General features: G+C 37.2%; 1 protein-coding gene across 1 annotated transcript; it reads left to right on the top strand.

Annotated features, from left to right (window-relative positions):
* Nucleotides 1–1945: 1945 nt before the first annotated feature.
* Nucleotides 1946–4434, top strand: LOC106157568 (uncharacterized). The gene is made up of 4 exons (XM_087005973.1): nucleotides 1946–2182; nucleotides 3172–3295; nucleotides 3526–3630; nucleotides 3804–4434. The coding sequence occupies exons 2-4, from the start codon at nucleotides 3172–3174 to the stop codon at nucleotides 4070–4072; spliced, it is 498 nt and encodes a 165-aa protein (XP_086862099.1). The 5' UTR covers nucleotides 1946–2182; the 3' UTR covers nucleotides 4073–4434.
* The last annotated feature ends 9582 nt before the right edge of the window (nucleotides 4435–14016 follow it).

The following is a 14016-nucleotide window of genomic DNA, read 5'->3' as shown; positions in this document are numbered from 1 at the left end:
TTAACTCTTGGTATCGTGATGCTAGGATAGAAGATATTTTTGGGTCCTAGTGTAATGTAAGGCTTTATCAACGCCCATCTTAATCGTTAAATTGCTACCTACCATCACTGATTACAGTCTCTATTTCAATATCAGTTCTTACATTTGACGTGTGAACCAAAGCTGATGATGACTTCCGAGTAATGAAATCATCGCTGAAACTTGTGGGCGATTCCCAGCATACAGGGCACTATAGGCCACAAGCACGTAGTGAGAAGCTATTTCCCCACCGCGAAAATAATTCTCTAATTTGTAATAAATTGTCCACTCGTGTTAGTGTCAGATGGCAAAGATATATCGAAAACAAGTTTCCATTTATAATTCTGAAATGTCTTTGTAATTCAAAAACGTATTGTGATTCGTGAACATATATTTCTTATGAAATATATTTGGAATTGATGGAGTCATAGATAACCGCTGTATATACTGTTATCCGTACGGTGACACGGGGAGCGCAGTCGGTAGTTACAGCAGTATGATTCATGCCAGTTGAACTTGTCGGGAACATCTCGTTATAATTATTATTTTCATCTTTCGCAGGCATTATCCGCTCGAAGGCTAGATGTAGCGGGCGATATTAAACAAACGGGAAGAGAATGAGTCAAGATTATATCACTTAATGAAAGGCTGAGAAAGGGTGAAAGAGCAGCTGAAACGGGACCGCTTATCCAGGGGCGAATTTCACACAGAACTTTCGCAACGACGAGCTGGAGTCAAAAAATTTTGGGGTTTGGCTCCATTTTATTTGGGCTTTCCATCTCCTCTACCCCTTCTTCCGCCTCTCCACAATGCTGGAGCCGCTCTTTGGTTGCGCCCATCAGCTATGGTATATCTGGCACTCTGCCATAACACCCACGGTAAATTACACTTTGTAAGCCTTCAGCATCTTTACTTAAAGAAAATTACAGGTATTCATTTAAAGCCATCACTATAAGGAAATAAACGCTACACTCACTCTTAATCCGTACAATAGTTAAGCTAACTCGAAGGTCAGCATGATTTATGTTTTTAAGTGTTTGGACGTTAAAACGGTTCCCATTTCTTCGTGGATGTAGCGTTTACGGTCTATAACTTTATCACAACAAAGAGGGTTGTGTAGATGGTGTGGAGTTAGAAGACGCAGGGTAGAAAGATAAAGATTGGTGTTGAATTTGCAGAGAGTGAAGCTGAGTGGCAAGAGAGGTTGGTGGGTGCTTTTGTCCTCCTGTTTGTCCTCTATCTACTGGTTTAATCATAAGAGAACGTCTCCAAGCGTATGCCTCATTCGCCTGCCAAACGGTGGACAAAAAGGGCGAGGGTAAATTCCCATAATAAATAAATAAAAATCGCCCCTTTTAAAAGTAATCGGGATGCCACTGATTATCTCATCGTCTCTGCGTCTCGTTACAGTGATGAGTCAGCACTTAGCGACCGTGCTATTGTATAAATTGTTCTAAGAATAGACCAGGGAGGGAATTTATGACCCCCTGATTCGGCATTCCCCTCGCTACCTTTTTCGCATGCAACAATTTGCCATCAATGTGTGAAAAGGCGTAACTACATGCGCAAGTGAAATACCGTTGTCTAAACGATGATGACTAAAGTTACCCAGAAAAAGTACTTAAATTGGTAGTTCAAAGTGCAAGTAAGACAATAAACATTTAACAAATCGAAATGCTTTGGTTTATTTCCAAAAATTAGAATTTAAGGCCCTGGATTTCTTAAAATGATCGTGTCGTTTGGCATTACAGATTTTTTTTTAGTGCACGCCTATTTGTAATGGTTGTAATGAAGGCTATGATAGATATCACCCATGTAAACTAAATCGCCGTTTGTCACGAAGATGTTTTGAGAATGCTACACAATATACACGCTGTCGAGTATTTGTTTTTCATGCTGTCATGACTTCCTTAAGATATCTTTTAGCTAGGATCCAAAATAAAGAGGATAAGACAGTGGCTCAAACTTCAAAGGGAGTCTCCCGCGGCGCGCGTCTCATGATGCCTTCGGGTTGGTACGGCGAGCCTCGTTTTCAAATGACCAGGTAGCTTGTCTACGGCAGAGTGAAACGAAGGTCCCGCTTTAGTCGCGTTTTTTTCATTGTATCCGGAGAATTTCGTCAAAAGACAAGAGGAGCTGATTAAGGAATATGCAGTGAAGCACCGTGAGTATTTATATTGCAGTTTGTAGCTTCAATAGACAGTAATATCAATTTCAATATCCCCGTCCGTTAGATTTGCAAAGATGGCGGGCAAATTTACACTGCCGTGCATGTTTACGCTCTCGTTGTTATTTGGCGGATGCACTTTCCGAATATTTGTCAATGCAGAGTTATTCGGAGTACAGTTTTGATATGGCAACACCTTGTAATGTGGGAAACGAAATAAGTTGGATTGTAAAAAGAGCGTAGAAATAGTGCCCCCAACGCCAATAATGGCGGAGCGATAGTTCTGGGAGGTAGTTTACCTATACAAAAAAACTTTACATGGGACTGGCTTGCTAATTTTAAACCCACATCTATATTGTACGTTTTATAACAAAAGACGTTACAATGGATACTAGTGGATTAGAGCTTTTATTCCAGAGATATCAAGGACTTAAATTGCCTAATCACTCTAAATTCAACATGGCCGAACGATGTAACGCCGCGGGCCCCTTCTTTTAGATACAAATGCACACAATTATAACTGATATGTCTCATTTTAAACCTGCATCTATATTGTATGTTTTGGGACAAAAGACGTTACGATGGATATTAGTGGATTAGAGTTTTTATTCCAGAGATATCAAGGACTTAAATTGCCTAATCACTCTAAATTCAACATGGCCGAACGATGTAACGCCGCGGACCCCTTCTTTTAGATACAAATGCACACAAATATAACTGATATGTCTCATTTTATACCTGCATCTATATTGTATGTTTTGGGACAAAAGACGTTACGATGGATATTAGTGGATTAGAGTTTTTATTCCAGAGATATCAAGGACTTAAATTGCCTAATCAATCTAATGTCAACCTGGCTGAATGGTAAAAAACATGACCTTTTTCTTCATAAAAACATATATGTTATTTATTTTTTAACAATGTGGTCCAGAGTTAGTATAACACTAACTGGTCGGGTACATAGTAATACATATTTCTTTCCTCAGATGCCAATTAAAAAGAGAAAGAAGATAGGCAAGAAGGTTAAGAATGCCCAGGCCAAGAAATATGGTAAATCAGCAAAGATTTCCAAAGACACAACTACGTATCCAGGGACAAATGACAACGGTGGTAAAGGTTTTTGCATTGTGTATTATACAAATAACCAGGTGAATTTTATAAATGAAACAAAATGTTGCTGTTATATTCTTATTTAATCTGCCAGCTTGCAACCAGAGTCTTTAATTTTGGAATGCTGTGAATGTGGTGTATATTATTATTATCATCTTAGATGCCTGTAACATTAAGTTATTTATGATTATTATTAAAACTGGAGTTCTAAATGTTTCTTTCTTATGCAGAATGTGTCGTGTCAAGTCAACAATCTAGTGAACCTGAGGATGACATGTCTTTAAGCAGCCTGAAGGATGTTTCTTCTGACAACTCAGATACTCAACAGTCAAATGGTGAGAATCTTTTACAATGAATTGCTTCATTTTGATCTACCTTATTCCCTACAATCTTATTATTATGATCTTGTTCAATCATTGAAATATTTCATTTTAGATGTTTAATTAATTAAGATTAAGTTATAGATGTTTCCTCACCTCAGGTGAATTAACAGTCTTGTCTTTTATAGAATCCTGCCGTTTTTTACTGAGCAAAGGAGTTGCTTTTGTGCTAGCAGACCATTTCAATCAGGACCCCTTGGAGCAGTACTTTTCCATGCAGAGAAATGCGGGTGGTGCCAATGAAAATCCAAACGTATCATCGTTCCACCACAACACGTCAGCAATTAGAATACAGAAATCATTTGCCATGGCATCATTTCGAGGAAATTCCCGCCAGGCACAACCACAAAGAGAAATTGACAGTACACCTCTAGCCAAAAGAAGAAAGATCATCTAGCACTTTTCAATGGGGGATACCAATTATTATAGAATGTTGTAGAATGATAGGTAACTTTATTAGTATTAGTATTAGTTATTCATACATCAGCCCATGTGTCATCAGCTGGCACTTAATAGTTAGCATCAGTGTTCTTTTTTTTTAACTGTATAAGCCATGATTAATAGATAAATGGTGTTGTGGTGACAATTTTGTTGATCATAAATGAAATGTTTTGAAGTTTTTTGGGGTTTCAATTTGTTGATAAACTTAGATAAGTAAATGTGTACAGGTTACATTTAACAGGCTGCATCTTATTGGGAAATTACAGTGATGAATTGCATGAACAAGTGAATTCGTTTAATAAACTTATTTGAACTGTACATCTGGATTTTTTTCACTTAGTGTTTAGGGGGAGAGAGAACTTTCAAGGGATATTAACTGTTCATTTTGGCCAAAAAATGGCTTTTCCTGGGGTAAAGGACAATTAACCCGTGCTAACCAATGGTTTGTGAATTCATTCTGACATTCAAAGTTAGTCCCTGATTTTTTTTCTAAAAGTTTTCTTTTTGTAGTATTTTCTTAAGAGATTATTACAGAGTGCAGACATCTATGGAGAACACACAAAGTGATGGCAAGCATAGATTTCAGAATAATTTGATTAACCGCTGTTGTTGTGGTATAATAGCATTTATTTTATTTCTATGATCAATGCATTCATTGTGAAATTTGGATCTCTTAGACAGTTAAATGACAGTACAACGCAACAGAAAAATGCAACAAACCCAATGTCTATTCAATCTATCAAATTACACAAATCTGAGTTGAGTGTAAAAAGAGTGCTAAAGAATTTCCTTTACAAGATACAGTAACTATTTACTAACAAATCATCTACTTAACACGCCCTAAATAATTTCCACCTCGGATACAAACAGTAATATTCTACTACCAAGTAATCTCTTAAAATGCACTAAAATATAACTTTCTACATTTGACGTATATATACTGTTCACATCACTTCACAAATACTTAATGTTCCAAATTTGACTCATTTTGAAGATGATTTATTCTTAAGAGATTTTCTTAGCCCCTTTTCTTTCAGAGTAGTTTTTGTGATCTGTTGGTACTTTTCCAAGAGTTTTCTTCGAAAAGAGTTCCCTCTAATGGTAATATAAAGACGTATGAACATGTACATAAGGTCCATTTTTACCTTGGTTGTTGCACCTGTTGTCAATTTCTCCCAGTAAGAAAGAAGTAAAGAATTTTTCAGAGCAGAATCCCAAATTGGAGAAGTTAAATTGCCATGATGGTAGTGAATGAGGATTGGTGTCGAGAATTGTTTGCTAACAATCTCCTCAAGCAATCTTAAAAACAGAAATAACTCATCTGATATGTGAAATAGGCCTCCTCTATCAAGAGTATTTACCCACTTACATGTATTCTTCAAATACCCAGCAGCCTGATAATTTATTTTGGATCCTAGCTTCTAACAAAAACATATTTTACGTACAATAATGTAACATGATACGAAGTGAACACTTCATGTCGCATAGATAATTCAAAAATCGCCGGAACGACTGGCAAAACCAATGCACATTGTCATCTATTTCATGTCTGCGTCAGGGGTAATCCTAGAGAGGGGTGAGAAACGTCCATTGTTCTCGTCAGCGAGGCTGGCTTTTTTCAGGGTATGTACGCACAGACAGAAAACTTAAGTATTGTGGGAACGTTACTAATGAAGCCACTGGTAGTACTAGTAGATATCAGCCTGTAGTCTTGAACAAGCGCCTCGATGACGAGTGAACAGTTGTCAAAAACAAAAGACCCAGGTGTGGTAGTTCGACTACTGTTCATGCGTGCCGCAAAGACCAAACCAAATTGCTCCTCAAGGTCACACAACAATATCCGGTACTGACGGCTAGGCTCGTCTTAATCATATAAGTAGCGCGTTTCCACCGCCTGTCTGCGTGTTACAATTACCTGTTATAGCCCTTTTTTCTTCTTGTATGAAAGCATGCTGTTCTTCATAATATTCCAGTGACAACTTTATTTTTTGTTAAACACAATATCAAAAAAGAACGTTATGGTATACAGACCCATTTTTAATACTTCCTGCAATATTTAACGTTAAAACATTTCACGAAATCAACCGCGTTTTGAAACTTACAACCAACATGGCGGACGGGAACGTAGCAACCGCGAGAATATACGGTAATGTGCGATAACTGCCTGTGCACGCTTCGTCACGCTAGCCTGACCACACGCTGTCTAAGCTATCAAAACAGCTTAACTAGACAATAGGGGAATGTTTACCCGAAGGTATCATGGTTCAAAGGCGATTTGCCGCTTTCTTATCCTCTTTATTTTGGATCCTAGCTTTTAGTCATGATTGATTTTCAAAAGTTTGTAAATAGATGAAAATACAGACAACGAATTGAGTAAATTTCAATCGACTTAGCAACAGTCCGTTAACAACTCAAGAACAACCGAAAGCGTGAGATAGGCTTTGCTATAAGAGATTTGAATTTGTATCTATTTATGCTATAAATCAGGCCCATATTTTATCAAGGTGTATCATAATTGAAATTTCTTAGGTCGAAAAAGACTAAAATCTTGGTATTAATGTTCGGTCCAACTTTCTGTCCCCACCTGTAATACGTGTGTGGCAAACATCGCCGTCTTTCTTAAGTTGTCTAATCCATTTTCTTCTAGGTTTAAATGTTTTTCCTTTGTGAAAACAAACATAAAAGTGTGCGAATCACTTTAAAGCACACGCGGTAATAACGATAAAGCCAGAGTTATGATCCATGTGGTGATTTACATTGTAAAGGAAGACGTGTCTTGAACAAGGATTTGATGGCAGTGCATTACTGTCTTCGTTCCGAGAGAAAGTTAGTTATGATTTCAAGGAAACAGATAGGAATATGGTCAGAGCCTTACTGTTCCAAGAACTTATCATGGCTAGATATTCCGTAACCAGTCTGTTTCTGCTTACAGGTTGAGTATTCATATACACACATGGAGGTTCACAAAAAGTGCAATATATTCAGTGTGTTTGAAGTTGGGATGCGGGCTGTTCGTCTGAGCAAATCCTCTCGCACTGTGTTACAGGTGGTCTCTTTCTTTTTCAAAAAGATTAATATCATATTTTATATGTTTGCACGCAGTTATAAATAAGTTTGAATGCTTAAAATATCAATAATGCAGGTTTTTGGAACCCCTTTCAGATTATCGTCTGGGCGTCTGGGCGCTTGAAGCCCTCGGTCACATTGAACACTATGGCTATCTTTGAACGTACGTGAAAAACTGAAGTGTGAGTAAAATTAATTCACATTAATTCAAAACTTAAATAGGTGGAGCTCGCATTAAACTTAACAATAAAAGAAAATGTGTATGAATAGACTGAAATATTCTTGGTGGATTGAGACGCGGAGGCGTAGGAATGACTGATTAACATGACTAGCATCTAGAACCACCTGAAGAGACGATCATAAACAAATGCGTTTTTTCAACAGCACCTTTCCCAAGCGCTAATTGCCTTATTACCCGTATGATGTTATTAGCAATCAAAAGTCGATTTTTATCGTTTCAAACCGCTGTTCAATTCAGTACAATAAAGGATCTTCTTGTTGGCTTATCTTTTCCTGACTGTTTTCCCTATATGTTTGGTAAAGGTTGTGGAATGTCTTCCTTAAATTTATTCCTTAAAATTTTCTTAATTCGCCATTAACGAAGTAAATAGGTTAGGCATGTTATTTCGAGAAAGGAGGGAAACAATTTTGTTCTCTTTAATTGTGGGTGGTCGACTCTGTACTCTATTTTAAACTGAATTTGATTGACCAGTGGTTCTGATGTGTCATCAGTAAGATTGTGAAATTTTAATGATTTTTTAACAAGATCCTTTCTAGGAAAGACACGCGGAATTACCTATAAACTACGACAAGGAAGGATCAGCTTATAGGTGAATATTCTTAGAGAGAGAGAGAGAGAGAGAGAGAGAGAGAGAGAGAAAGAGACAGAGAGGTGAGAAGGAGATAGCGAGGGAGGAAGAAGTGAAAGCTAGGGGGAGCAAATCACTGACAGGGGTGGGTACGGAGAAGAGGGGGGCGCAAGAGTTAAGACAGTTACAAACCTATTTTTCCTCAAAGATTGCACAATAGTAAAACCACATTTGACGCAATAATAAATAATATTTTTGGATAGGATGGGGTTCCACCTTTTATTAATTGCTAATTATGTGTTTCCTTATGTCGTTAATGTTTGTTAAGCAGCGCCCAAGTGAATGCTTTAAGTCACGCTTCTGTGTACACAGTAAGTATGCAGAAAAAACTCAAAATTATTACAGTTTCTGATATAGTGATGAAATTGATGAGTGGATGAAATTTAGGCTAACTCTATACTGACTGTCAAAGTGGCCGCTTGGCCGCCACCATACTCATAATGACACAATAAACAAACTTATTAATAAGACAGATTTCTCGTCAAAACCCTCACACTCACCGCTGTAATACACTGTATCTGAGCCAATCAATGGTAGGTAAGGCCACGCAGAAGTAACCGTGTACCTATACAACCGTATCTAAGCTCCTACCACGCACGTGTTTCTCACTATTTATTCTGATGTAATGAAGTGCGGGTGGATCTAAATTTAGAAAGCTATTTCACCCGAACTAAAATGTAGATGTATTGATGTCGAACAAAGTTAAACACGAGCGTGAAATATAGCATTAAAAGATAAAATCTGTTTTACATTCCTCTGTTGTGTGGTTTACGTGTCTGAAGTGACTTTTCTTTACCGTGGTATATTGACTCTCATGTCTGAAGGCGTTGTCCTAATGCTTTTATTGTAATCCCTATAGATTTTTTAGGGTTCAATAATCTAAATATAAGGATTGAATATAATGTGACAATTGAAGTTTGGTACCTCTCTGTCCGATGACATTGGACGTTAAGCATGAGGGTCAAGGTTCGATTATTATAATTGTTAATAATATTTATTATTATTATTATTATTATTATTATTATTATTATTATTATTATTATTATCAAACAACGGTTCTTCTCCAATTTCCACGCTCTCGGGCTTCAATTTTGTGAAGTTTTATTGTCTTACCTGCCATAGTTTGTTTTCCTGGCGTATCTAGGCGCACCCGGAAAACGCAGATTTTCTGCAGTCTCACATTTATTGTGTACACTATCTTTGTAGCTCAATGATTTTTCAGAAAAAAAAAACAGGCCCAGCTATATCATCATACAGCTTAAAATACAATGACATAGAATGACAGGAAATTCATGAATAAATCATTCGTGTCATTCTGCACCACCCTAAACTTATCGATACTCGTTGCCGCATATTCCATTGGATACCAAAATTATGTTTCTAACAAATGGTCACACAAAGCATCGGAAATGTTAATAAAACATGTGGCCGTAACCCAAACAATGAAACCAAGCGGCGTCATACTCCAAATATTACCGGTTGTCAAAAAAAAAAAAAAAAAGGTAAGTCATGAAGAAGTACCAGACATTGTTCGGGGGTATCGGAATTGACTGAATAATCACAAATTCTTAATCAATCACCCGGTTGCGGTCCGCGGTGTCAAAAGCTTGATCCTTTATGCGGAAGGTCGCCATTGGAAAGTTTGTAAACATACCAAGGCATATTAAGCCTTGTAAAGCGTCTATCTGGTGGTCGGTACTTGGCCGACGGCGCGTGTCGTTTTCACCAAAGCCCGTTGCCACAAGTGCACTTCGTAAATGGGCATTTAATTACAACAAGTGGTTTCAACTAAGTCTTCTAATAGTAGAGTAAGTCAATTGTTAATCTTACTTTATCATGTTTCACAGGCTGATACATTTTTTATTACCAAACGCGAGGCAATTATTTTCAATCCCTTCTTGTTACAAAAAGAAGTTATATATAACATTAATAAGGGTACTCATAACTAGCATTATGGAGTGCTTGAATGTTACGGCGCTATTATTGTTAATCTAATCAGACAAACTTGAAAATAACGAGAAAATAACATATCACTTCCGTTTATGGGTCTCACAGTGGCTTAGTGTGGATTTTATTACAAGCGAACGCCAGCTTTCGTCTTTCACGTTAGCAGCTGAAGACACTGGTAGATCAGCCACTAATATTAATATTATCGAATCCATTAAACCGCAGTCTTTCTTAGTGTTATTACCATAGAAACTCACTGTTTATCATTTTAGTATCCAATAGCAACAAAACAAATACAAGTTCCTTTCGATCGTTTAAATCACTGAAAATCCGTAATTGTTACGTATTTTTTGTAAATTGTCAAGAATTAAAAATTTGCCTCCTTATAGAGGGTAGTAAGATCCGCAGCTAAGGGCAAGGAATTTTTATATTTTTTCTATTGCATTTTATCTATCGGGTATTTTATTTTGGATCACATCATAAAATGCTTGATAAATCTCATTCCTTTACATCAAGAACTTTTTTACTTCTTGCCTAAACCAAACACACACACACACACACACACACACACACATATATAATTATGCGAGTAAAACGATTACGCGCGTAATTTCACACATGTATGATCTGTTATGTATATACCTGACGTTGGATTATATAATGGCGTTCATTTTTAGCTTTTAATAACGACGATGCATTGATCTCACATGTGGCTTTATTTAGAGTTAATTGCCATTTATTTATATCTTTATATTCACACAATGGAGATTAACTGCATGGATGAACTCATATTATGTATTCTGAAAGAAAAATGAAATATTTTCTGTTCTTTCAGCTTAATATTTTTTCAAGGTAAGACCACGTGTACTGGGTAGACAGCAAACTGGACATCATGAGCTGCTAAATCATTAACGACCACTAGCAGAATAGCTCTTTTCTCTGCATGTTTTGATAGTAAACGGGGGTGAAATTATCTCCAATTACTTGGTGTTGGCTTAATAAGATTCCTCGTTTTATGAGTCACGGATATTTGCCACTTTTCAACCAGAAACGTCTGTGCCGACCCAAATTGGTTAAATACAAAACACCGGCAATAGTTTTCACACTTTTTTACTTAAGGTTGAGTCAGCGTTTCGCTATCGCTGACACTAGGTGAGATAGCTGTAATCGCAGAGTTATCTTCAATGCTATGTGCTAATGATGTTGCTGAAGCCACCTCAAAGCGCGCAGAACGTTCTCGGAGACCTTCCATTTTCTTTGAATTGTATTGACACCCTGTGGCTTCTGTCTTCAATTTCGTTGAAAAAACAACTTATTTTTGGCTTAACTTGCATCCATGAAGTGGGGTAATAAGGCAATGAATGTCTGCATCGTTATCTTAGCGTTATCTCAACTATTGTTACGACTTATACGGAAATACCACAACTATCTAAAAAGTTAAATGCTCGCACCTGTCTCTTGTTTGCAATAAAATCAAGGGCAACATTATAATTCTATATAGGAGCAGTAACACCTTGAAAACTACTTCTGTCTACTTTTGTACTCCCATGTGCTTTACGCAACGTTATCTAATTATAAATTAAAAGAAAAAAAGAAAAATACATTAGAACATTAAATTTGCTATCCGGTTAAATGTGATGCCGTTTTTTTAGTCTACAAGTCTGAAATTGACGTAGTTTGATAATTGAAATACAAGAAAGCAAATCTCATTTGAAACTTTTTTTATCGGCAATCAAGCAATTGAAATATGGATATGTGGCTATAAGACAGATAAACAAATAACCAAACAACACAAAAACTCAAGTGCCACATACACATCATTGCTTGACAGGATTGTCGAATTGAACTGTCACAATGAATAACAATATGAACTGATGCCGCATAGCATGAACTGACACATCAAACTATTTTAAAAAAGTGTAAAACAATTGCTTTTATTTTTGCTTTAAGGTAGGGGGAAGGGGGCGGAGTGGAGACGTGACCGCTTCGCCAATAAAGCAAAGTATTTTTTCATCGACGTAGAAAACTACGGGGCCTTTTGAACTAGATTTTGATATTGTTGTTACAGTACATACAGTTTAAATTATGAGCCCAAACACTGTATACAGAGACTTCTGAATTATCAGAATAATAATAATAATAATAACTCAGTGGATGCGTGGCTTTGTCTGCCAAGATGTCTTCGTTTGAAGTAGGCAATTATCGGGCGGTTTTGGGGGGCGGGGGTCCAAGCCTGTTGAAGGGGTCCAAGCCTGTTGAAGAAACTAGAAATAGTGTGGCAATCAGTCAGATATTCTTTACGTAGACTTCCGCATGCCATTCGCGAAAAGTGGTCTGTTTACAATGTGTTTATGCCCCTCCACACCGGACCATTACATACCTCTTGCCTGCCTCTTTTAACCGAGATAAACTCATCTTCGTGATGACGAATCAGACAGATCGCGGGCTAATGGTCTTCGTAATTAACAGAGAATGCGTTGACCTTGGAGTCCAAAAAATACTTATTTTTTTATTTAAATGCACCGTTATGTCGATAGATCAATCGATCCCAGGTAGCGGTAGCAGTAGTACAGTGGTGGTAGTCGGCCGGTTGTAACCAAAGCAGTATAAACAGCAAAAGATACAGAGCGAATGCATTGTTTTGGTACCTTTTATAACACCCTTCCTTTCGCTTTATTTATAATTTTACCTGGCACGCCGCCACAAGAATTCGGAAATGAATAGATGAGGGATGTTTAAGTCGGTGAAACAAGACGCCAGTGTGGTGTGACATGGCGTGACAATTAAACTTATACTCTTATTGATTGACATAGCTCTCTCTCCATATCGCGCACGTTATCATATACCTTATTCTTTTTATTATTTACCTTGTTTTGTCTGGCAAGCTAGAACACTGTATTGCAGGTGGGTGGATGGTTTCTCAATTTCATTCTCTTTTTTTTTGATAATACGAAAGTCATTATTTGATCTAAATAACTGTATCTGTTGTATATTTCAACACAAAAATATTTGAGTAATATATGTTAAAGCATACAAATATTTGTTCAATTGATAGCGTTATGATTATACAGTAAAGTATTCGGAAGCTAAAGAAAGTAGGTCAGACGAAAACGTGAGTAATTTTCAAAGCATGGTGTGATAATTCCCCCATCAAGCTAATATATTAGCTGTCAACAAGTTGATATTTTTAGATCAAAGAGATATATGATGAGAGAGAGAGAGATAGCAAGAATAAAATAGGAAAAGAATGATCAAATAAAATGATATTAAAAGAGAGATTCCAATTAAATGACACAAAATGAAATAAAATAAGATGGAGGTAATATAAATCAGTGCAGATCTGCCTGAAGTCTGTTTCACCATCCGTTCTTCCGTTTCTATCTGTCTGTCCGTCCATTCTTCTATCTGTCTGTCTGTCTACTGTGTATTCGTCCTTCTAACTATTCACTTGAACTACATTTCCATCTTTGTCGAAAAGTGGCGCTTTCTTCTTCGTATTCCCTTTCCCCATCACATTCAAACTTATGACTGCCTATTGCACAATGTCTAGAATACCCCCCCCCCCCCCCCACTCCCCGCCATTGGGCCATTGCCCTATTTTCTATATGCTAACACAGACTGACTGAGTCTATTATATGTATTTCTCTCACAAGTCGGATGCTCCTCGGCTGTAATAAATTCGCTCATACTTCAGGTGAGTGAACTACTGATGGGCGCTATGGTCTTGCTTTACGCACGAGCTTACATTGGTAGACCAATTTTTCAATATGTTCGTTGATTGTGAGGCCTGGGAAAAACATATGCCGTGTACAAGTATAGAAACCACCTGTGCGTTTTCAGTGAAATCGATTTGGAGTATCAAAAGCCTTATTTGAAATTCCGAGAAAGCAGCATTGGGAAAAATAGCCCGATCACCTTTTCACGTGTTTTCGCTTGCCGCTTCACCCACCGTAATGTCTATAACGGATTCTTCAATGTTTTCTATCGTATTTGTGAAATGGGCAATTTATGAACCGGC

The sequence above is a fragment of the Lingula anatina genome, chromosome 2 (genome assembly GCF_051362555.1).
Source record: "Lingula anatina isolate TDL-2025a chromosome 2, LinAna3.0, whole genome shotgun sequence".
Lineage (NCBI taxonomy): Eukaryota > Metazoa > Brachiopoda > Lingulata > Lingulida > Lingulidae > Lingula > Lingula anatina.
Note: the sequence above shows the minus strand (reverse complement) of the source record. Positions and strands in the feature narration are given on the sequence as shown.